This window comes from Vicia villosa, linkage group LG3 (assembly GCF_029867415.1).
Source record: "Vicia villosa cultivar HV-30 ecotype Madison, WI linkage group LG3, Vvil1.0, whole genome shotgun sequence".
Classification (NCBI taxonomy): Eukaryota; Viridiplantae; Streptophyta; class Magnoliopsida; order Fabales; family Fabaceae; genus Vicia; species Vicia villosa.
Window position 1 is genome coordinate 9273777 of NC_081182.1, and position 25388 is coordinate 9299164.

Here is a 25388-nt window from a genome sequence, read left to right on the forward strand (position 1 = left end):
CCATAGCCAAATATCAATTCACCTTGTGAGTGTGTGACCATTAGTTACCCCTTTGAGCTTTTTTGTCAATGTCCATATTGTTTTTGCTTAATACTTATCTATGAGTGTTTGGTTTTCAATTGTGTATGGATGTTGATTCTTTATTTTCTTGAACCCTCAACTATGATGTTTAGTTGTATTTTTACCCTGCCTTAGAAAATAGGGAGTATTCAATGTATATTGTGGTTGAATTCAAGTTGGGGAGAGGATGTTTGCCTCTTTATGATGTGGTTGGTATATGGTTGTGAAAATAAAAAAATAAAAAAAAAAGTGAAAAAGAAAGACAAGAAAAAGAAAGAAAAAAGAGAAAAAGTTGGAAAAAGAAAATAACAAAAAGAGTCGTAGAATAAGATTGTGCTAATAAGTTTTGTGTTTGGTTTGACAACTTGTGAGGAGGAAGAAAGTTGGATTGGAATTGTATTTTTTGAAACTTTGTGGAAGTAATTACTCCCTTAGATTTAGGCAAGTCTTTGTTTCGTTTAGCTTTAGGACTTATCACTTGTTTGTTAACCGAGCCACACTACAACCTTGAAGGCCCTTGTAATTCGTGTCGTTGCATTTTCGATACTGTTTTTGGATGAACGCATAATTTTGTCTTTTATTTGCAAAATTGTTGGGTGTGTGTCAAAGTCCTCACCTTTCAGTGTTTTTCATCTACCGATGAATTTTTGCTAGGCGTGATTCGTGATTGAGCTTGTTTTGTTTTAGAATGTTTTGTATGATTTTTTTACTTAGGATCCGTTTCGTTTTCATGTTGTCGTTGTAGGACTGTGGTAAGTATTTACTTTCTTCGTATGTTGTTGTTTGAACCGTACAATCGTTTCGTTTTTCCAAATCTTGTTGATTCTTGATTCTTTGGATTTTTACTTTTGCGATTTGAGTGTTTGGCCTTGTTTGAGGTTAAACAAATTCAAGTTGGGGAGAGTTTGATAAGTGCCAAGTGTAGTTATTTTATGTATGTAAATAGTGGCACTTATCGAGACTTTTTGTTAATACCATTTGAATAATTCTCCGTTTTAGTGTATATTTGTATCGTTTATGTTTTATTATCTTTTTGTAGGTATTTCTGCGTATTTGGAGCTTCGAGGAATAAAGTGTCGAAGGCACGGCTGCGAACGCGTTTTTGAAGAAATAAAATTTGTTGTTCTTTTGAGGGCGCTTAGCGCGGTTTTTGGTGCTTAGCGCGGCTTGGGAGCTAAAAGAGCTTGGTCTGGCATAAGGTTTGGCGCTTAGCGCGGGTTTTTGGCGCTTAGCATGGATTTTGGGGCTTAGCGCGCTCATCAGCAAAGGCGGTTAGATCAATAAATGAGGACGTGCTTAGCGCGGTTTTTGGCGCTTAGCACGGTCTGCGATTTTCAGTTTTTGTATAAATAGCTTAGAATAGATTTTTTTAGGTTTTTATCATCCATTTCCCCCTTGGAGTGGCTCTGATCCATTTTTGATAGTTTAGAGGCTTAGGAAACACCATTGGGTGCTACATCTTGTCGATTGGCTATGGATTTGTCTCGATTACTTTGACACGGTGAAAGTTTCTGGTTCATCTCCTTCTTCCCTATGTTCCATTCCAATGGTGGGTTTTGTATGTATATTTTTCTTCTCTTGTATGTATATTTGTTGAACTTGGGATCGTTTATATATTCACTTTACAAATCATCATTGTTGTTGTTCTTGATCATTTTACTTAAATGCTTCGGATTTGTGTTGTTGTAGAAATAGACATCATAGATCTTGATTAGGAATGATAACTATTAGTTTCTAAAATGTAGAAATAGATTTGGGGCTAATAATCGTAATGGGTATCGAGTTTAATGCCTTCGTGTTGTTTGTGTCGGTGGAGAAATCGTCGATGTGAATGATATGGTTGAGCTCTCGTTGATGTTGCAGAAATGGACACTGATGTTGCGTCTTAAATGATGTCCGGTGATTTTGATGCGTATTGTGAGTGTTGAGCGATAGATCTTCAGATTTAAGTATTTGACGGGTAGAATGAAATGCAATTCCATAACTATTTCTCTTATACTATTAAGATTGTTTATTTGTTTTTATTTGTTTTTCCCGCATTTTACTTTCCGTAACCCAATCATGAAATTTAGAATACGAGAACATTGAACGAAAGTTTTTCTCTACCAATCTCTGTGGACTACGATACGATATAACCTATATCACCCGGTAATAATATACCTATTACTTTTTGCTTGCCGTTTTACCGCTTCAACAATATTCGATCAGAACGTCATGGTTCAACCAGTACAAGATTAGATAGCGGTTCAACATTGGGAAGGGGTGAGGGAACCTACTGCCTGTGTTTTCTGACATATACATGACATGGTTTATAATGTGTTATAGATTGAGGCATAATAGAAAACTTAGGAAGAATAACAATATCATTCATGGAAGGAGTAACACAAGGAAACATAAACTGATTATCAAAAAGTGTTACATTCATAAATATGCGAAAATTATGGTTACAAACATCATAACACACAAATCCCTTATAAAAGTGGCCATACCCCATAAATTCACATTGAACATACTTTGCTCCAAGCTTATGCCTTTCAAATAAGAGAACAAAACACACACATCCAAAAGTATGTAAAACACTATAATCAGGATGAATTTTGAAAAGACGAAAGAAAGGAGTATCAAAATCAATAACCGTTGAAGAAAGACGGTTGATCAAGAAGACAGTTGTGGAAAGAGCCTCCACCCAAAATTGGGATGGTATGGAAGCTTGGAGAATCAACGCGCGTGTCACATCAAGCAAATGACGACTCATACGTTCTGCCATACCATTTTGTTGAGGAGTATTCATACAAGATCGTTGAGACAAGTTGCCTTTTTGTTGAAGGTATTCCTGAAACTCATGAGACATGTACTCACCATCAGAGTCAGTGCAGAAAATTTTAACACTTGCTTGAAATTGAGTTTCAACATATATTAAAAATTTCTTAAACATAGAAAACACTTCAGATTTAGCACGAAGAAAATATATCCAAGTAAAACGACTATAATCATAAATAAATGTGACAAAATATTTATAGTGAGCATGAGAAACTACATAAGACATTCCCCATACATCACTATGAATCATCTCAAAACAAGTGGAGGCACGATAAGCACCGGACGGAAAAGGAAGTGATTTGCTATTATATAATTCGCAAACAGAACATTAAATAGAGGCATTAGAAACAACATTTTTATTTCCCAACAAAACAATTTAACATAAAGAGACAAAACATAACAATTTGGAAGACCCAAATTTCTATGTTAATCCTCATAAGAATTCAAAACGCTATTACAAGCAAAAGATAAATGATTAGAAATAAACTGCAGTGGAAATAATCTTTCCACTTTACGCCCCTTCGCGATCACTTTCCCCGACACTTGCTCCTTCACAAGACAGCCAGCGCGAGAAAAATTAACATTATAATTTTTATCCACCAATTGACTAACAGACAATAAATTGGAATCAAGACCAAGTGATACAAGTACATCCGAAAAATTAGAGTTTATGTCACCAACATTAGTGATAAATAAGGTATTACCATCATCAATTTGAATTTTTTTATTACCATGATAAGATTGTAAATTTTGCAAGTATTCAGAGGAACCCTCCATGTGATTAGATGCACCAGAATCAAGAAACCATGGATTTTAGAATATTAGAAGACGTACTCTGAATTCTTAGAGCTGAATGAGCGGAAAATACCATTTGTTAAATCATTTCAGGTTGTAGAGGTTGACCATTAGACGCACTAATAATGGAAGACCGGCTGTAGCATTTGTAGTTGCTTACAATAATTACATCTTTTTATTGCAGCTACGAGAAATATGTCCAAATTGTTTACAAGAGAAACAATGAACCTGTCTCATATCACGACCTTTACCTCTACTTTGAGCAGCATATGTAAGCGTCAGAGGCTAAAAAACGACAACTTCATTTGACATAGCGCCTTGAGTAATGAGACATTGCTCCTCCCTTAGAAGTTCTCCAACACATGAATCCAAAGAAGGAACAAGATTTCTATTAGGGAAAGCACCTTTGACAACCTCAAATTTTGGATGAAGTTTCATGAGAAACTGATCTCAATTACTGGTGTTGTAGACCTCTTGGACAACTGCGAGAGAAGTCTTTGGAACATCAACATGAATAAGAGCAAAATGTTTTGTCCACAAATTCAAAAAATCATAATAATATTCTTGAATAGATAAATTACGTTGTTTATAATTGGCTATCTCTAACTCAAATTAAAAATGCTTGGCTGCATTGTCCTGGTTGTAAATACGCTTCAAATAGTTCCACATTTTTTGAGCAGTTGAAAATGAGCGTAAATTATTGATCATATAAGGATCAATAGTACTAAGGATCCAAGTAATTATTTGAGCATCTTTAATTTCTCACTCATCTAATGAAGTTTTATCTGTTGGTGCCTTGGAGACGACATCTAAGTGACTCCATAATCCCTTTCCTTTGATATAATTTTTTAATTGAAATTCACAAGTTAAGTAATAATTATCGATAAAACGGACACAAAAACAACTTTTCTCATTTTCCGAAGTTCTGAAACAAGTAACATATATATATATATATATATATATAGGGGACGACTCAAGTGAGAACACTTGGTTATTATGAGAAATGAAAACAATGAATCACGACCATTAAATTTTGATTTTGTTGATTTTAATGGACTGGATTGGTTTCTCTTTCTATGATCCTTAATATTTATTTTAAATCAACATAGAAAGAGAAACCAATCCAATCCATTAAAATCAACAAAATCAAAATTTAATGGTCGTGATTCATTGTTCTCATTTCTCATAATAACCAAGTGTTCTCACTTGAGTCGTCCCCATATATATATATATATATATATATATATATATATATATATATATATTACTAGACCTGTTGTTGCACGTAAGGGTGGGAATAGGCTAGGCTAGGCTAGGCTTTATAAGGCCTGGCCTACGATAAACTTACAAGGCCTGAGCCTGGCCTATGGCCTACTATAGGCTCGTTTTTTCAGCCTGGCCTGGCCTTTTTAAAAGCCTGGCCTGACCTGAAAGCCTATTTAAAAGCCTATTTCTTATTAATGTTTTCAATTAATTCATATTGCTTAAGAAGTCTTATAGGTCGCATATATATGAACATTTAGACCGATCTGTTTAGCATTTTTCTAATACATATATGCATATATAAACCAATCTATTTAACACTTTTTCTAATATTCTAATATATATGCATATATAGGCCAACCTATTTAAACTAATTTTAATATATATATATATATATATATATATATATATATATATATATATATATATATATGTGTGTGTGTGTGTGTGTGTGTGTGTGTGTGTGTGTGTGTGTGTGTGTGTGTATGATAATATAGGCCGACCTACAAGGCTTTATAAGCTTCTTTAATAGCCTAGGCCTGGCCTATTTTATTAAATAGGCTTTTAAAAAAGCCCAAGCCTGGCCTTTTTATCAAATAAGCCTGGCCTGGCCTGACCTTAAGTAGGCTAGGCTATAGGCCCCTGTAGGCCGGCCTGGCCTATTCCCACCCCTAGTTGCACGTGATTTTTTAATGTGCAACAAATTTGCTAATACAAGTGGCAGACATGAACAAGACAGGAACAGTAGCAATCCCAAACAACAACTACTATCATCGAACAACAGACACCAAACACCGAAGCAAATATCGAACAACTTTCTGCAATCACCGAAGCAAATATCGAACAACTTTCTGCAATCACCAAACAAGTATCAGGATTACCGAACAACAATCTGCAATCGATAATCACTGAAATAGATTAAATTGCAGCCCAACGAACGATAGCAATCTCTGAACGAAATAAAATCCAAACGAACAAGAACCGATTGTGATACACACTAAATCAAGATGACAGTACAACATCGCTACAAGGTTTCGATTTCCGAAGAAACGGTCTATTATAAGAAACTAGATTTTTTTTTTTTGGTTTTATACCACCGGTTTAGTCCGGTTCGGGGGCGAGTTCTGGCATCAAGTGGTTCCATCCCCCTCCCGATCGCAGTTGCGGGGGATCGAACCGTGGTTCTCCCTACCAAGTCCAACGCCAATCACCACCGGACCAACTAACAATTGATAGAAACTAGATAATTTACAATAAAGGATAAAATCAATTCCTAATTAACAAAAATAACCCAAAACTCACGATTTTCAGACATTGATAAGTTTATATGAAAAACCGAAATACTAAGTCTTGCTAAAATTACCAAGATACTTTATATTTCAGTTTCATCAAGTTTAACCTTTATTCATATTTTCTCCAAGAGACGACCTGTGTGATTGTTGCCATATTAGAAAATTTTGAAGCTGGCCAAACTAGATGGTATTATGATGGTTGTGTTGAGTGTACCAAAAGTGTTTCACTAAAGATGGAAAGTTGAACTGTTTTGCAAATCATCAAACAAATGAACAAATCCCAAGGTATGAGTTTGAGCCAGCTTTAATATTACTCTACATGATACCATCTTATATGTCAAACCTATGTTCATAAACCAAACATGTTATAGGTACAAACTTGAGGTTTTGGTTGTGGACGACAAATTCAAGGCAAGATTAGTCATTTGGGACAGCAGTTGTGTGAAGTTGGTTGAAAATCTACAATTGAACTTAAAAGAGAGTTAGTTGAGGTACTTTAATCTCTTTGTTCACCGCTTATTATTTAGTTGATGAATTGCTAATAGAATATTGTATGAATACATGCTGGTGAAGATAACCCCCTGAAATTTCCTTATGTACTTGATCAAGTAATGAAAAAAGAGTTGGCAATTAGAGTTGTGTTTCAGCCAAAGTATGCCAGATTGTCTGTTTTCGGCTTCAGAGATAACGAAGAATCGCATAGGAAAATAAGGGACAATTACAAATGTGAAGAAGTGATCTGATTTGAATTATTAGGTTGAGAATATCCATCATAGAAGTTTGGATATCAGACCAATCCTAGTTTGAATTTTATTTTCTTTTTTAGCATACATCAAAACTTCAAACATCTAAGCCTTCATTACAAGAGGAACTTTCAAATTATTCTATATCTATTAGAAGTATATTGACATCAAACATTCTACCCTTTGGTTTGCATTTTCATTTCCAAACGCATTCAGTTCACATTTCAGTTATTGTTACATACTCTAATTACTATTGGATATAAATCTTAATGTAGGAACCACTGTCTGCAACTGCAGATTATGATCCTGCTAGTGCTTGTGAGAATGCAAGTTTGACTCCGTCGAAGCACACTTTGACTGATACAATAGAGGATCTGGATAATGTTCAACTGTCATCCACAAAGTTAATTAAAGACAACAAAAAGGAAAAATAATTGGACTCATCCTACTGGAGAATGTTCAACTGTCATCCACAGCAATGAATCACCAGAGAACATAAAATTCAGAAACACGCAATAGCCAAATAGCGAAAAGGATTTCAATCAACAAACAGGCATCATTGAATACTAACTTCCTATCTTTTTTTCCCTCTTAATTATTTCCACTAACACAAAAACAAGCCGGTACCTTTCCAATCATAAAAGTGGATCTGTAAGAGGCCGGTTATAGAAGAAAAAGGAATATGTACATTGCTAATTTGACTCACTGTCACAGTTGAAAATAGAAGAGTAGAGAAAAATAAAATTTCTTTTCCTCAGTGAAAAAGGAGTAATTACTAATGACATGTTCACTAAAAAATAGTCCAGATCATATATTAAGAATAAATAAACTTAATATGAAAGCCAAAAAGGAAATACTAGTAACTTGGTCCAGAACATCTACTATTGTACCATAATGATTGGCCATAAATTGTTTTGAAGGCCTGTAGAAGAACAGTTACCTATTTATATAAGATTGCATTGTAGGCCATAAATTGGGAGAAATTGAACCTACTCTAAACTTACAACAGCATACCAAAAATGATAATAGATCTTGCCATTATTGTTAATTTCAATGTGCACTCAACAGTTTAATATCTTTATTTCATGTTTAAGCAACCAAAACAAATAACACATTCAATCAGCATTCTAAAAGGATGTAAAACAGTTGTGAGCATTTCAAGCACAAGACAATCATGAAAACCAAAATACAGATACTGATGAAAGTAACCTTTTCATGAAAGTGCAACTTTTCGAGCACTAAGAAAGACCAATTGTAAGCAAATGCAAAGACCTGTTTGAAAGTTTATCTACTGACCTGCAATCTAATTATTCCTGGAGACCCCTTTTACGCTTTAAGATTTCCTTAAATCTTATTTTCTCAATCGTACCAGCTTCATGGGCTTTCAATCTGTAGGATGTATACAACCACCGGAAACAACAGATTTTTTTTCAGCAAATCACCTGAAACAAAATTTTGCACTTCATCCTGTGTATCTATAATATTCTGATCACCGAAACTTCTACCAGAGACAAACTTAGTTTCAGAATACACACCTATATCTGATTCTGTTTGGCATCCAAAGAACGACATAACTCCATGTCTTGAGGATCCCTGTAATACTTTTTCAGAAACCTGATGGTTATTTTCACACAGCATATTATCGGATGATTTAATTTTAGCCAATGGCTCGTAGTCACAAGGGGAAAATTTTTCTTTGTCCTTGGAAGTAAAATCTCTGCATTTTGAAGGAATATTACACAATTTGACTTGGTCGTCAGTCAATCTTTTCAGCTCACCCTCAATAATTGGAGACACCCTTTCCCCCATTTTAGGAAGAGACATGGTGTCAGTGATTTCTTCAACTTCATGCAATATGACAGAACACTTCTTTAAACCATCATTGATAATCGTTTCTTGTAGTGTGGCCTTTTGGTCAGAAGAAGAACAAATGTCTTCAGATCGTACACAGGTCAACGGTTGGCTACCTCCATAGCAGACGTTGGCTGAAAAACAGCGATCAGCTAATGGCCCGTCAAGAATGTTTGAATTGTGAATACCATCAGCAGTTTTGCTGGCACTTCTAGAGTCAGGGCTCAACCTGTCATCCAAATTCTGGCCCCCACTGTCACATTTCTGCTCTGAACTGACAGCAGTACAAGACTTGCTAACAAAACTAGATTGTGGTGTTCGTAACATTTCCGGCAAATAATCTCCCATTGTTTCTTCAGAAGAGTGTTGCAGACCAGCATTAAGCAAAACACAAACCCCTTTTTCATCTTTTGGAGTATTTCTTAACTCCTGTGCAACCAAATCACCTTCAGACATGTCACCCCATCCTTGATTCCCTTCAGTTCCAAATCCACATTAGGTCCCTCTACTTTCATATCCATATCCAAATCAGAACCATTATCCCCACCACCCCTCCCCTCACATACGTCGTCCTTAATCAACAAAGATCAATCATCCAACCTTCATACTGACATAAAACGTTCAAATACCCATCAGAAGAGTCTGCCACCACATTCAAAGTAGACACATTCCCTCCTGCATCTCTAGAACCCCGATCTCTCTTAGGACCCTTCAACCTCTTCCTAAAGCAAGCCACGGTATCCTCCATACCTCCCAAATCCTTCCGTTCTACATCAACTCCCCCAACAGCATTCTCGCCTCCTCCATTACCGCATATTTCCTCCTCCGGCCCCAAGCAAATCACACAACGCGGCTTCCTTAGTTTAAATATCAGCTCATTATCATCGGAATCGGTACCATTGTCATACCCCAAAATTTGCCCATCACATTTCAAGATATTTTGGCTCAAGAAGCCTCCTCAGGCTCATATGATATCCAATTGCAAGCATGTTCACTCTCCTCCTAAACAATGAGGACCAAAACTAGGGTTGTGTTTCTTTCCAAGAAAAATCAACTTCTGATACCTCAAGTGGACTTCATGGTCTCTCATATGATTCAAAGTATCCTCATGACAAGTATCAAGCCCCGATTCAAAAGATTACTCACTCAATGGCCCAAACGATCAATAATCGACTGACTGACCTAAAAGTCAAACTGTGGTCAAAGTACAGTCAAAACTCCTGATTTTTGGCCAACATCCTAATTTTGAAGTATAATTCATTATTTGATCAAGATTTGATCATTATTCATCAAGAAAGGCTCCAAAATCATCAAAGACCTAAGTTTCTAAATTAGGGTTTTGACCTAAAAGTCAACCCAACTTTGACTGATCATATCTCCCTCATACTTTATCAAAAATTCCTCAACCTAAGCCTAATCTCAAGGAAATTTCATTCTCTACAACTTTTATGTTGAACTCGAGGTCAAGAAATGCTTCCGCATAAGCGATATGAGCCAATACATTACAGGTCCTTCTAGAAGCTCGCAAAAAGCTGTTTTTTGTCAGGAGCAATATCATCAAGATAAAATCTCCAAATGGAAAATATGTTCCAAAGTGGCTTGAAGAAGACATATTGGGATTTCCAAAAAGTCTTAGAACATCCCCATATGATAAAAATTGAGAGAGTTATGGCTTGCGCAAGTTGGGCGATTTTGAGAAAATGCATAAAAGGCAAAGTGGTGAATTTTGAGTTTTTGACTAAATGGGCCTAAGATTTCCATCTCAAACGTGAACATGGCCCATATAAAAACTCTTAAACCTTTTATTTTATTTTTATGGTTGTTATTTTTTATTGATATGAATTTTTATTCATTTAAACATTAATAAATCATATAAAATATGAAATAAATGGTTTCAAATCAAAGATCACTTCTTCCAATCAGATCCAATCATCATTAGGCCATATATTTGAGGGAATTTCGTGGCCCCCAAGTTTGCAAAAGATTGAGATTCTATTTGGCCAAAAAAAGAAAGAATAACATGATTTTTCAATCAAATTTTTTCTCTCCAAATACATGGATCCAAGTCCACTCTTAACCTAATTTTTTTTCACTCATATATAATCAACACTTGCAGCCAAGAGAAGAAAAAAAAAGGTGGCAAGGAATAGGGTTCAAGGTACAAAATATCAACTTAAACTAGGGCAAGCTCGTAGGATTCATTACAGCCGACTTCAAAGCCTCTCAATACTTCCATTCTACTCCTGAAGCATTATATGGTAAGCCCAAGTAATATATAACAGGTAATGGTACGTAAAACTCATGCACCATGATCACCATATTTGTTCATTACTTTCAAAATTCGTATGTCATGTACCTTTGCGTTTTAACGTGATCTATTGATGTTAGTACGTTCTTGAAGTGTTTTAGAAGGGACCTGGATCATTGGATTGGAGTTATAGTGCCCAGGTCGTGAATCACCATTACTAGGGCACAAGAGAAGCTCCCTTTCGTTTTCATGGCTATCATGTGTTTCTGATCAAACCGATACCACCATTGAATTCAGGGCATCTGGTTTGGGTAATCTGGGTGTTGGTTTCATATTTTTAACGTGTTATTTTTTAGTCTCCATGTTGCAGAAAAAACAAAGAAAATTTCGCAGGTGATTCTGCAGCAAAATCCTTGGCCAAATCCGCAGGTAAATTAAAAGATAAGATGAATAGTGCATGGGGGACTCTTTGACCGCACGCTATTGGCTGGCAGGATGGTATCTTCTCTCTCTTCCACGCGTGCAAGATCCTGATTGGAAGGTCAAACGTTCAAGACCCTCTCTCTCTTCCTCATTTGTCGCGTGCAGATTACAGGGACCCACTTTGACTGAACTCTTGAATTAACCATTATCTTAATGTTACCCTATTAATTAATTGTTGTTGATTTTCTTTCAACAAATGCAAAGTAGCACGAGTGGCTTGCTACGATCCTTGGAGAGGGAGGAAACCTGGGTTCGAACCCCAGGGGCACCATTTAATTTTTATGAGGATTTCCAACAAGATCCAGTACGACGCCAGCGTACACCCTTACCACGTGACCTCATATCCAAGCCGTTAGATCAGCTTCCAGATTCATCCAACGATCAGAGTCTGCAGGTTCACCATGGACCTCCCAGAATCGCACCACACTCAATTATACGCCTCAGGTTTCCCTTTTTATTTTTTTACTATGTTTGTTTTTTTTATTAAGTTTATTTATTTTAATTAAACCTTTTTAGTTTTTTTTTAATTTTAGAATTAGAATAATTAGAATGATTTAGTTTAGTTTTTAGACTAATAATTTCATTTAGTTTTAAATTACTAATTTAATTTAGATTAATTATTTAAATTTAATCAATTTTAAGTTAATTTTTAGGCTTGTAATTTAATTTAGGTTTAATTAAATAAGTTAATTTTTAGGCTACTAATTTTAATTAATTTTAGGTTTGATAATAAAAATTAATTTTAGGTTTTATAATTAACCTTTCCCCTTAACCCCAATTAGGTAGGTATTGCCCATTAACTGTAAGGTTGGTGTTCTCTCCATTAGGCTAACCTTTAAGATTCAGGATTTATCACCATGAACACCTCATTTGCCTTCAAACCTTGAATTTCTAAAAATGCGCAATTTCTCTTCTCATCCCTTATTCTGTGATTGTCGAATGCCTTGTGTTTAATGTTTTTTTTGCCTTTTAATTTCTGCTTTTATTTCTGCCTTTAATTTCTATTGATTTAATTATTTATTTCCTGCCGTTATAATTCTAGAAATTATGTATAGGACGCTTATTTATTTTTTAATGTAATAGTAATCAGAACCTTTTATTTTCTGCACTTTACTTTTCGAATCCCCCGGTTTTTATTATGTATCCCCCAATCCCGAAGCCATGTAATAGCGTAGGATTTAATTTTCATACTTTTATTTTCCTGTAAATATATTAACTGCGTGGTTAGTAAATTAGGGAGTGACAAGACTAATTAATTGAACGGTAGTTCGCTAACTCGAGATAAATACTCGAATCTAACTCACGTGATTGCTACACACACCCACCTCTAGGGTAACGCCTCTTGTTGCCTGTTGCCTTCGATCTCGATCGAATAGTCAAGTCCCTTCGAGCGTAGGGATACCTTAGCTTGCTGCCTTCGATTCCAAAATCACCACGTCCCTCCGATAAAAGATCATAGTCCCTTCGAGTTGCCTACGATAAATATGATCTCGTCCCTCGATTAAATGGTGATAGTCCCTTCGATTGCTAAGGTATCCTTACTGTTGCCTAAATGACTATTATATCCTTCCCCGAGACTACTTGCCCTCTTCATGGTAGGGATAGTCTTGTGGCGAACGATTATTCTCGATGACCCGCACATCCAATTGAAAGACTTCCTGCCCTCTCATGGTATGGATAGACCCTTTCGTCTAAAAGACTTAAAGAACACGAAAGACAAACTTAGAGTAAGTAGTTCTTAATTGCTTGCTCCACTCAAACAAATTCAATTACTTTTCACACCTCCTTTCAAAACTATTCAAAACAAGGCTACGCTTATTTACAAGCTAAAGTCCTTAACAAACTCTATTTACTATTCACACACGACACTTCAAACTTTTCAAACAAACAAACAAAATTGAGCCAAGCAATTAAGAGCCCATGGAAAACCATGGATGCAAAGGGTGCATTACACCTTCCCTTTGTATAACTTACCCCCCGAACTCAGTATCTTTCAAAGGTCTTTCCTGTTCTTTTTGCCTTTCCAATTGAATAAAATAAAAGTCGATGGCGACTCTTGCTATTTGCACATTTCGATAAAAAGTCAGTTCACCGTATTACAGAACTGGCGACTCTGCTGGGGATATATTCGATTAAAAGAGGGGTTACCTTAAAGTTTAGGATCACTTAAATACTCGCTTTGCTTGCTTTATTTTAAAGGTTGCTTGGGAATTAACTGAAGGACGAATCCTACACCCGGATTCAAGTACACTTAAGATTAGGAGTGGCATAGTCATGGCGACCTCTTTCACATATGTGGGAGATGAGTCAATATGAAGTTCACACTTGAGTTAGGACTCCATAGCATATGCACACCTTTCTCAAATGAGGGGGGGTCTATGTATGTGTCTGTGGGTGCGCCGGAGCTCAAGGACCTTTAGTTACCCTTAACCCATCCTGGCCTTTAGGAACGTAGTGGGGGGACTACTCTTGACAAATGTTGAGAACTAGTCGCTACCCGATGCTACAATTCAGATAGGTCCTTTCTCAAAGTATCATTGCATGATGCGAATGTATCATGTCCGAGGGTGCTTTAGAAGGGCTGACAATTCTGGATAACTTGTAGAACCCGTTGCTGAAATCTCCTTATCCATATAAATACCCTTGGGAAGGACACCTGATCAGACCCCATGCAAGCCTTAAGCCAAAAATTGTGTGACTTGTTTGTGTTTGCTACTAACCTTCGTTTCCTTGCAGGTTTTGTTAAAAGGACTTGTTCACATAACATCATGATATCATGACATCAAAACATAACATGATTAACTAACCCTTTCAAGGATCTTAGGAATTTAGGGCACACAATTGTTGGTGCTCTTATTAAGGACCGAATTCCCATCAAGGGGCAGGAGGATTTATTTTCCTCTGGCCACGTACATTCCAATTCGAAGATACCGCACCTATCAAGGGGAAAAAGGATTTATTTTCCTTTGGCCTTATGCCTTCCAATTCAAAGGCTCAGTACCTATCAAGGGGAAAGAGGATTTATTTTCCTCTAGCCATGTACTTTCAAATTCAGAGATATCCTGAATCAGAGGCGATGACCCACTCGATATGGTGAGCATGATTCTCAAAGGAGGATGATCAAAGACGAAAGTCAGAATTCTTCAGACAAAGATGCGACCAATTATTTTCTAACGTCGCAAACTAAATTTCTTATAGATCCTTGAAAATACTGCATTTGCATTCATAACATCGCATAACAGGTTCCCGCAATAGGCTTCCCATTCTCTCCCGCTGTTTATTTCAGCATAAATGGATTTTGAATAATCAGTCAAAAATCTTCAGGCTCAGAATATCCAATTACAAGTTTTGATTCTGAACTTGGCCAAGGGGCAAGACGAGTTGAAAAAACCTTGGTAACCCAGAAGAAAAAGGATCAGCCGATGCAGCAAAGTTTACTCCGTTGCACATGCCATTGTCTCAAGTTTTACAATAATTGCTCAATTGGAGCTTGGCAACCCTATTGCCTCCATATTCAGTTCCAGCCAATCCTGCTCCTAGGTATAAGAATCATGCGAGATGTGCTTATCATTCGAACAGTCTTGGTCATGATATCGAGGATCGTGGACCATTGAAGCATAGGATTCAAGATTTAATTGACGACAAGATCATTGACTTCAACTCACCTGAGAAGCCTCATATGGCTAATGCTATGTACAACCAGAAAGGTTATAATGAACGCAACCTATCTATTGAAGCAGTTCTACAACGACGAAGAAAGCCAGACATACCTAAGCGTCAATTCACCAAAATTAATATGACGTTGGCTCAAGCATTACAACATCTGTTGAAGATCAAATTGATTACTCTGAGGGATGCTCCTAATAATTCTAACACCTCCACTCCTGGATATAAGCTCAATATGAGGCGCACGTACCATTCCAACAGTCCTGGACATTACACAAACGATTGCTGGACATTGAAGAATAAGATCCAAGGTCTGATCAATGACGGAGAAATCAAATTCAACCCTCCTAAAAACTCCTGTGGTGATCACCGCTCCTATGCCTAGTCATGACAAGACTGATTGACGTCTAGACGGACGAACTTTGGGATCATTGGATCTACTTTCATTTGCATTTTTCTTTCCTGTTTGTTTAAACATTCGACTTATGATAGACATTATCTGTCTTAATAATCATCATCAGTGCATTGCATATGTTTGTCTTGAATAAATTATTTCGTTATTAAATTATGTCTTTACTTTGCATATGTTTTACGATACTCAACTCCTGCTAAAGTTGTATACCTTTTGAGGGAGGATGACGAAAACGATACCGCAACCTCATACAGTATGCTTTTGAGCGGACTATGTTGACGATGTACAGGCATTGTTTCAATTCCTAAACAGTGGAAATATAAGGATGTTAATCCCTCGTCAACCCCTTTGAACCTAAGAAGTAGAAGTTTCTTTCTTGCACTAATTAAAACCCTTGATCATAACCTGGGGCAGGGTAGTTCTCAGTTAATTTGGTTGTGCATTCTATTTTAAGAGAATCATTCAGTACACCTTTCAACAAAGGTTTCAATCACAAGCGTTCATCCGCACGCATCAAAGAAGTGTTGGAGATGTCAATCAAAAGCCAATGATGGTTCGTCAATCATTAAGCAAGGCAGTCAATATCTTTAAAAAAAATGATGAAAAAACATATATACAAAGAAAAGCCTGCTAAGTCAAAAATAAAAAAGAAGACTTAGGCAAAAATCAAGGCATCCCGCTGACTGTAAGCTCAAAATAGACAGTTCAGGCAAAAGTTAGGGATATCAAAAAGATGAAAGAGAAGTCAATAAATTCCTGAACAACACAATGTTATGACTACCAAAAGGAAGAAGTGACTGCCATCTCAAAAGTTCTCTTTGCTTGTAAACCATCATCATTATCAAAGGTGCAAATCCAAAAGTCTCTTGGAACCTGAATGCATAAGTTGAATTAACTAAGCTTATGACTGAAGATCATCACGAAGAGGGGTGGGTACAATCAAATTTTGAGCCTTTATCCTTTGTTTCTTAAACTGTGAACCAAGCCACGTTACAACCCTTGAAAGTCCTAATTGAAGCATTGTTAGTTCGAAAGCATACTGTCACCAAAAAGGTATCCCGACTCCTTAAGGTTTACTAAAATGCTGAGTCGATATTTCGCTTCTACAAAAATAGCATGTTTTTACAAATATCACGCTTTTACATCCCTTGTTTTAATGTTTTTTCAAAAACCCAAGACAAACGTATGCATTGCATCTCATGAATTCATTATTAAACAAATTCTGCTACATAATTTCGAACGTTAGCAACAGAAAGAATTTGTACAGGGTACAACTAATGACTGAAAGTTATCCTGACAGACAAGATTACTCCGAGAAGCAATGTCTCCTACGTATACAAGGGGCATGGCACGCTTTGCCCAATCAATCTGGGGCAAGCAAGTCAAGATTCGAAGAATCTCTCAAGGGTGCCAAAACAATCAGGGGCATGCATCCAAGTAGATCTGAAGCTACTTCTCGACCAACATAGGATATCGTCTTGGGTCTATGATTACTAGGGGCATGTCGCCCATAGTGCACATCTCATAAAGTCCTCGTGGGGCGAATCTTTCCAAAGTTCCTATTAGCAGGGGCAAATCTATGCAAGTCCGGTTTGACATCTTGATTAATATTCAGTGGTGTGTCCTAATCAAATCCAGGAATGGTAGTTACTATAATACTGGGGGCAACTTTCAAGACACCCAAGTCTCCCCACAGAGCCGGGTTCACAAGATCATATCCCCACAGAGTAATCATTAAGAAGATATCCTCAAATACTCTCGTCCCGACAAAGACATGGCTCCCCAACAGAGTTTACATCTTCAACACTACCGGTTTCTTCAACACATCGCTCTTCTCCAACATGGTTTACTAATATTTTTTATTCCCAATCAGGGTGCATCAAGTTGCTGATCATCCCCAAGCAAAAATCATAAACCCCCAGCTGGGCATCTCCAAGACAAGATCAGACAACAAAATTACAAGGACAGAGAGATTTATTTTCTCAATCAAGACAACATAAATCATATTCACATATCATATGTCATAAACATATTCATACATTGCATACATTACCTCATAATGAATTCATACATAACACGCAAGTTTCTCATTTATTTTGAGAGACTCGTTGCATAATACATGCATCATGATATTGCATAAATACTAACTTTACCTTTTTCAGGATACAGGTATAAGCAGATGAACAATATCTTCGATCTAATTCAGTTACTACGAACGGTACTGACACAGTCAACTCTCAAGGATCTAATTCCATCATCACGAACGGTGTGGACACGATCATCTTCCAAGATCTAATTCAGTTACTACGAACGGTGCTGACACGATCAACATTCAAAGATCTAATTCTATCATCACGAACGGTGTGGACACGATCATCTTCCAAGATCTAATTCAGTTACTACGAACGGTGCTGACACGATCAACATTCAAAGATCTAATTCTATCATCACGAACGGTGTGGACACGATCATCTTCCAAGATCTAATTCAGTTACTACGAATGGTGCTGACACGATCAACATTCAAAGATCTAATTCTATCATCACGAACGGTGTAGACACGGTCATCTTCCAAGATCTAATTCAGTTACTACGAACGGTGCTGACACGATCAACATTCAAAGATCTAATTCTATCATCACGAACGGTGTAGACACGATCATCTTCCAAGATCTAATTCAGTTACTACGAACGGTGCTGACACGATCAACATTCAAAGATCTAATTCTATCATCACGAACGGTGTAGACACGATCATCTTCCAAGATCTAATTCAGTTACTACAAACGGTGCTGACACGATCAACATTCAAAGATCTAATTTTATCATCACGAACGATGTAGACACGATCAACTTTTCCAAAGTCTAATTCAGATACTACGAACGGTGCTGACACGACTAACATCTCCAACAGACACTTCGCAACATACTAAGCTCCGATGTAGCCTAACATACGGCTCACTCTGGTACTTCTCAATACAAAGGATCTAGTCTAACGTATGACTCATCCTAGGATACGTCATCCAAAGTCAAAGCCCAGTCAGCAAATGTGGTAAAAGGGTTTGGTAAATCCAGGTTTTGGGTTTTATAAGGGGCATTTCGTAAAAAAAACATTCAAGGGGACCAAACCGAAACTCGCTATATTGGCAGGGGGTGAAGTATATTAAACCCTATTTTTTTTATGATGAGGTTTGTCTTATGTTTCGTAATGCGTGCTTAGATACATTTAGGCCATGTTTGGGAATTTGGAGGGAAGGGGAAGGCTTCGAAAATTGATTTTTTTTAAAAATATAGAGAATTTTTTAACATTTTTTTAAAAAAAGATTTTACTTAGAATGATAAAATAATGTTTATCAATAGTGTATTTTTACTTTTTGAAATACTATAACAACAAAAATTATATTTGAACATTTTGTCAAAGCCCTCCAAAACTCTCTTTTAATATAAATTTTGAGTTCCCCCAAATTAAGGGGTGTTATGAAGAAAACCAAACCCTCCAAAACCCTCTAAACTAAAATCTTTCTATTCTTTTCCCCTAATCTTTCCTATTTTTCAAAGTCCTCCCCTCCTTTTCTCTCCAAACTCCCAAACATAGCCTTAGGGTGTATTTGTTATAATAGACGTTGTGAAGAGAGAAACATTGAAGAGAGAAGTACAAGAAAAAAGCATAATTTCTCCCACTTAGAATGTAGATAAGTTGGGAAGAGAGATTAGATTTTAGTGGGACCCACGGCATTTTCTAATAGCGAAGAAAGCAACACTGATAGCTCATAAGGTGAGTATTTGATTACGTTTATAATTATTAAAGTTTCATAATTGTCTGGTAACAGAACTATGAAGAAAACTCTAAAACTAGAAAGACATTAAAAACTAACTAAGAAACTAAAGGCATTTTTCATTTCATTTGCAATGTTTCAATAACACTACAATATATAATGTTACTAGTAGATGACAAACTAAAAGTAAAAAACAATACAAATAAAAAGTACTATTTATATAACTTATCAAATAAACTTAAATACATAAATATAATTTTATACTTCATCATCCATGCCCTAAACCTCTCAACCATCAATGTTCCATCCCTTCTAATTCATGTTGCTTTTTAAGCAGATCCTTTTCTAAAACCTCTAGTTGTTGCTCCTCTTTCACATCAATCTCTTTAATCTAATTTTCTACTTGAAAAGATTCTTTAAGGACCTCTAGTTGTTGCTCCTCTTTCACATCAATCTCTTTAATCTAATTTTCTACTTGAAAAGATTCTTTAAGGACTTCAATTTCAAACTTCAATGCATGTTTAAAAATCCGGTTTTCTCTGGTGGTCAAGAAGTTTAAAAATCCGGTTTTCTCTGGTGGTCAAGAAGAGTCATGTGAAGTTTCTTTCTCATTTTGCAACTTCAAACCAAAAGAGTTCTCAAAATTTAATTAAATACCGCACATAAAAGAAAAATATGTAACTTTATATTTTTTTTCCAAAAGCATCATTATGTAATTCTCTGTTTTGGCCATCTGAATTTATAGACAACTAGATGAATAACAAATTTAATCAATCTAAAGTTATCGGCATTGTTATCATATATTAAAAGATCTGAACAAATGGAATTACATTTCTCATCATAATATAATCATCTCTTTTATGTTTCAGATTGAGTTCGTCCCTTCGAACCACCCGTTCCAGCATGGTTTATTCATGATTCCTGACCACTTTTTCCAGATAAATAATGCCTTCAGCCTTCTGCATGTTGTTTATTTCTAATGAAACTAAGTGAAACAAACTCAGCTACGACAAAATATTACTACAAACTTTGGTTGAAACATTCATACATGTTCTCCATTTCATTCGACGAAATAATGTTCAATATTCCGTGGTAGCTGAGTTCGTCTCACACTGTTTCATTATATATAAACAACATCCAGAAGGCTAGAGGCATTAATCTGGAAAAAGTAGTCATGAATCATGAACAAGCCATGCTGGTAGTTCGAAGGGACGAACTCAAGCTGAAGCATAAAAGAGATGATGATATTACGATGAGAAATCTAATTTCTTTTCTTTGAATTATTTTAATTTATGGTAGCAATGCTGATAACTTTAGATTGATTGAATTAATTTTTCATCTTGTTGTCAATGGATTGAGATGGCCATAACAAAGTAAAAAAGGTTGATTGCAAAATAATGTTTTTGCCAAGAAAATAAGTATGAATTTCATTTTCCTTTTATGTACATTATTTAATTAAGTTTTAATGACTCTTTTGGTTTGATGAGTCAGAAATAGAAAGAGGAACTTCACATGGCTTTTCTTGACCAAAAGAGAAGATCGAATGCTAAACATGCATTAAAGTTGGAAATTGAATTCCTCAAAGGACATTAAAGAGACTGATGTGAAAGAGAAGCAACAACTAGAGGTTTCAGAAAATGATATGCTTAAAGAACAATAGGAATTAGAAGGGATAGAACATTGATGGTTGAGAGGTTTAATGCGTGGAAGATGGAGTATAAAATTATATTTAGGTATTTAAGTTTATTTATAAGCTATATAAATAGTACATTTATTCGTATTGTTATTTGTTTTTAGTTTGTCATCCACTAGTCTCTCATTGAAACATTTGCAAATGAAATAAAAAACGTATTTAGTTTTTAATTTTTTTCTAGTTTTAGTTTTAGAGTTTTCTTCATAGTTTTGTTAGGGTTCACCAGACAACTAGGAAACTTTGACAATTATAAACGTAATTAAATACCCACCTTATTAATGAACCTGGCCTAATTGAAGTTGGTTTAGTGTCAAATTTGATAATCAATAAATATAATTTAGTTTTGATGTAAGGTAATGCTAACTTGTGTCCTAGGAGCACAAGTTAAGAACTAATTGAAGAAAGAATATTTTGGAAATTGTACACTAATTTTAGTGAAAGTATAAAATTAACTTTTTATTACTTTTATCAAAATAAATTTTCTATAAGTGAGTTTCTTAACTTGTGCCTTTGGGACACAAGTTAGTAGGGGTGTTCGCGGTGCGGTTTGGTTCGGTTTTGAGCATAAAAGTCATCCTAACCGCGAGATAAAAATGCATGCGGTTCGGTTTGGTTCGGTTGATTTTTAATAAGTCATCCAAACCAAACCAAACCAAACCAATGCGGTTAGGATCGGTTCGGTTGACTGCGGTTTACACTATAAAATAAAAATGTACTGAAATAAAAGGAAAAAGGAAAGTAATTCAATGCCAATATAATATATGATATTATACCATACAAAAGAAATTATATTATAAGAACAGTAGAGAACTAAAAATACATTATAAATGAAATACATATTTAGACAGTAGACAATTACATATATATGTAGCTCAATAAAATACAAAAACTAAGTTGATTATGCCAAAACTTAAGTTAATAAATTAATTATTAAAATTCAAAACGTGAGGTGTGGCTTTATGCAATTGGATTTGGAAAGATAATAAATTAACTATTAAAATTCAAAACTTAAGTTAAACATGCGGTTTGTTTCGGTTTGGTTCGGTTTTGTGAAATACAAACCGCAAACCAAACCGAACCGCGCGGTTCACTCCAAAAATCATCCAAAATCATCCAAACCAAACGCGGTTTTTTGCGGTTTCGGTTTGGATTGGTTCGATTTGCGGTTTTGCTTTTGGATTGGTTCGGATACGATCACCCCTACAAGTTAGCATTACCCAACGTACAAAAATGAGAGATGGGACTTCATAATTGTCATAAATGTCATAAATGTAAGAGGAGTCAAATGTATGGGTGCATTAAACTAGAATTATTAGAAAATAGAATTTCTACTTTGACTAGAAACAACCTATTATCAATTTTTAATGAAAACAATGCACAATTTCAAAGATTTTTTTTTTCATATTTAACTCTTTAACATGTGCCCTTAGAATTACCCTTATTAGTTTTATACTACTAGTTAGAGATGCGACAGATCCCCGAACTCCATTGATGTGAGACTTTGGAACTATAATGAACAAATTATAAAACAATAGAATAAGTTTAAAATGTGAGTTGTGTCAAAAAAAAAAGTTTAAAATGTGAGTCTGCAAAAAACAACAAAAAATATGTAATCAATGTGGAATAGTTATTGTTATCTTTATATTTCCCATAGTTTTTTCTAACATCTTTATATTTTAAATAGTTTGATTATTTATTTTGTGTTTATCATTTTGAATATAATTTTTAAAACATGGCACACATCTCAGTGTATATATATAATCAACATAATTTTAAATTTCTGCAAATTTCTTGACCGATCCACAAGAGGATTGATATTTAGGTCAATGAATGATCTAGGAAACGAGTGGGTATGAAGAAAAGATGTATGTGTGGACTTCCCTGTGTTTCCCAAGTTGTAGGATTGCAGACATGGGATTTTACCGTGGAACAGAAAGCCCTCAAAGCCGCTTGAAGCAAAGTGGGCAGACATCAGCAAGTGTGTTCGGACAACCAACATGTTTTTATACTATTTGTGTCAGACACTTTTTACTTTTTTGAAATTGGGAATCTTTTAGAAGAGTTCAAAAGGTCATGAATAACAAAGTTGTGTTTTCAGAGGCCTAAGATAGTTAGAGACTCTACAATTTCAACAAACTGAGCTAATCCCAAGGAGGTACAATAACCCATATAATAATGGATAATGGTATATATTATGAGGAACCTAAGCTTCATTATAAATAGAATTATACACAAACATCACAAAGCATCTTAAACTGTTTGATTTAAAAAAATTGCTAACTTATCGGAGGATGATAAAATGGGACATAATAGTCTTACCTGACAATTTTTTGGGAGTAAAATTAGATTCTCATAGATGGTTTAGAATTGCTCCCTTCCATGTCGCTTGAAACTTTTCAATAAAATCAGTCTTTGCATCTGATTCTGATGTAAATCCAACTGGTCCCACCAAAATTAAGTGATGTACATGCTCAGGGTGCTATACTCAAACTAATAAAATAGTACATCCAACATATTGAATGGTAGGAGAAAGTTATGGAGTCTTTATCATTTTAAGCATTGCAGCAACAGACTGCTTACCTTGAGCGCGCATATTTGGCAGCAACATAACCACCAAAAGAATGTCCAAGTAGTATGAAATTGCTCAGATTTTTGGCTTTTCTCCATTCCTCAAAAGAATCAATGAACCACGCCTCAGTTTCTGCAAAATGAACAACAAATTTTGAGTTGGTATATCATGAACATAACGTCGAGCAACAAAGTAAAATTCTAAATCAACTGTAGCATCACATTCTCTCCGGTGACAATGTGAGCATAACTTTTAACTAACCTTCAGTACTTTTGCATGTGAAATCAGGCCTACTTGATCCACCCCAACTGCCAAAAAAAAAATACAAGTTTCGTCAAGGCTTATAAGTAAAATATACATGCTTCAATTTGATAATGCCTCTCCCCTCAAAATTTATAGCCCTTTAAAGGACTGAGACAACATACCTAGTATTAGTAAAGTACCTAACTAAGAAAAAAGCATTCACTCACTCATTTCAGTTTCCTTGAAACATAAAGTATATATTCCACCAAAGTGTGCTTATACATCTAATTCACCATTCTTCTCTTACAACAGAATGGGTCATAATACCAGATAAACCACATGATATAACAGCTCACAAAAGTACTAGGATGTATAAACATAACTCACCCAAGTTGATCAACAGCAACGATTCTGAAACGAGAAGCGAGAGCATCAAAGTTTCGAAGGAAGAAACCCTGGGAAGCAGCATATCCATGAACCATAACAAGCGTAGGCGAATCAGATTTACTGTCAAAGGTAACCGTGTTGATAAACCACGGCTCATCGCTCAATGAGTGATAAACACCCTAATTTATGTTTGGAAAAGTACTTTCAATAACTATCATCCAAATAAATTACATAAAAAAAACTACCCAAACATAAATCACTTGGAGCAAAACTCATTTTAATCAAATTTAATAAGATCTAACCAAACATAACTTTACAAACTTTGATCCAAACATTGCATATTCAGATGAAAGCATACAAAACTACCATCTATCCGAAGCTCCAAATCAGAGAGTGTGTATAAATTGATAATATAAAATTAACAGCAAAGAATCGAAGATAACTCTGTAAAAGAGGGATGAAGAATTGAAATTACTTGATAATGGAGAGAATGCGTTTCTCGGCGACGATGATGTGAATGTGATCAGTAGAAGTGAGAATCCAACGGCGTGAAGACCAGAAGCTTCTAGATTTGGAGGATGAAGCTACGGTCCTTTTGCCTAATTTCTTCCGCCATTTTTTGATAAATATGAATCGCCGGTGTTACCCTAGAATCGATTCTATGGTTCAAAATACGAAGACGGTAGATTGCTTAGGAAGCAATTCCAAAACGCGCTTAAATTGGAAGTGTGGAAGAGTAAGCGTGATTAATTGATTAATTTAATCAGAACCGTGACAAACAGTTCTTTCTGTGACATTTCTTTTAGTAACAGAATCAAGATGAGTTTCGAGAAGCAACTGCTTACTCAGACCGTAACGCACATCCATGGCGGCAGTCAATAGCGATATATTGGGAGAATTTTACTTGCCACCACATTTATACCGGACAGTGCGGGTCTTGACTTTGACTTACTAGAGGTCCCACGGTAAAAAAAATAAAAATTAAGCTCTAATAAAAATTAAGCAATTAATCGTTAGTTGGTCCAATGGTGATTGGCGCCGAATTTGGTAGGGAGAACCACGGTTCGATTTGCTATAAAGAAAAAAAA

At 35.6% G+C, this 25388-nt stretch overlaps 1 protein-coding gene across 8 annotated transcripts; it reads right to left on the minus strand.

Annotated features, from left to right (window-relative positions):
- Nucleotides 1-5572: 5572 nt before the first annotated feature.
- LOC131660243 (probable 1-acylglycerol-3-phosphate O-acyltransferase) lies at nt 5573-25167 on the minus strand. 8 transcript variants are annotated; one of them, XR_009300771.1, is made up of 6 exons: nt 24776-25167; nt 24301-24368; nt 23932-23978; nt 23682-23802; nt 8270-23591; nt 5574-7362 (listed from the first exon to the last, which is right to left on the minus strand). XR_009300771.1 is itself a non-coding variant. In XM_058929436.1 (5 exons), the coding sequence occupies exons 2-5, from the start codon at nt 24393-24395 to the stop codon at nt 23507-23509; spliced, it is 297 nt and encodes a 98-aa protein (XP_058785419.1). In that variant the 5' UTR covers nt 24396-24420; nt 24776-25167; the 3' UTR covers nt 19873-23506. The 8 variants fall into 8 exon arrangements, 3 of the variants coding, with proteins under 3 accessions (XP_058785419.1, XP_058785418.1, XP_058785420.1); XR_009300772.1 differs by having other exon boundaries at nt 8270-19760; nt 19833-23802; XR_009300770.1 differs by having other exon boundaries at nt 5573-7347; nt 8270-23802.
- Between the last annotated feature and the right edge of the window lie 221 nt (nt 25168-25388).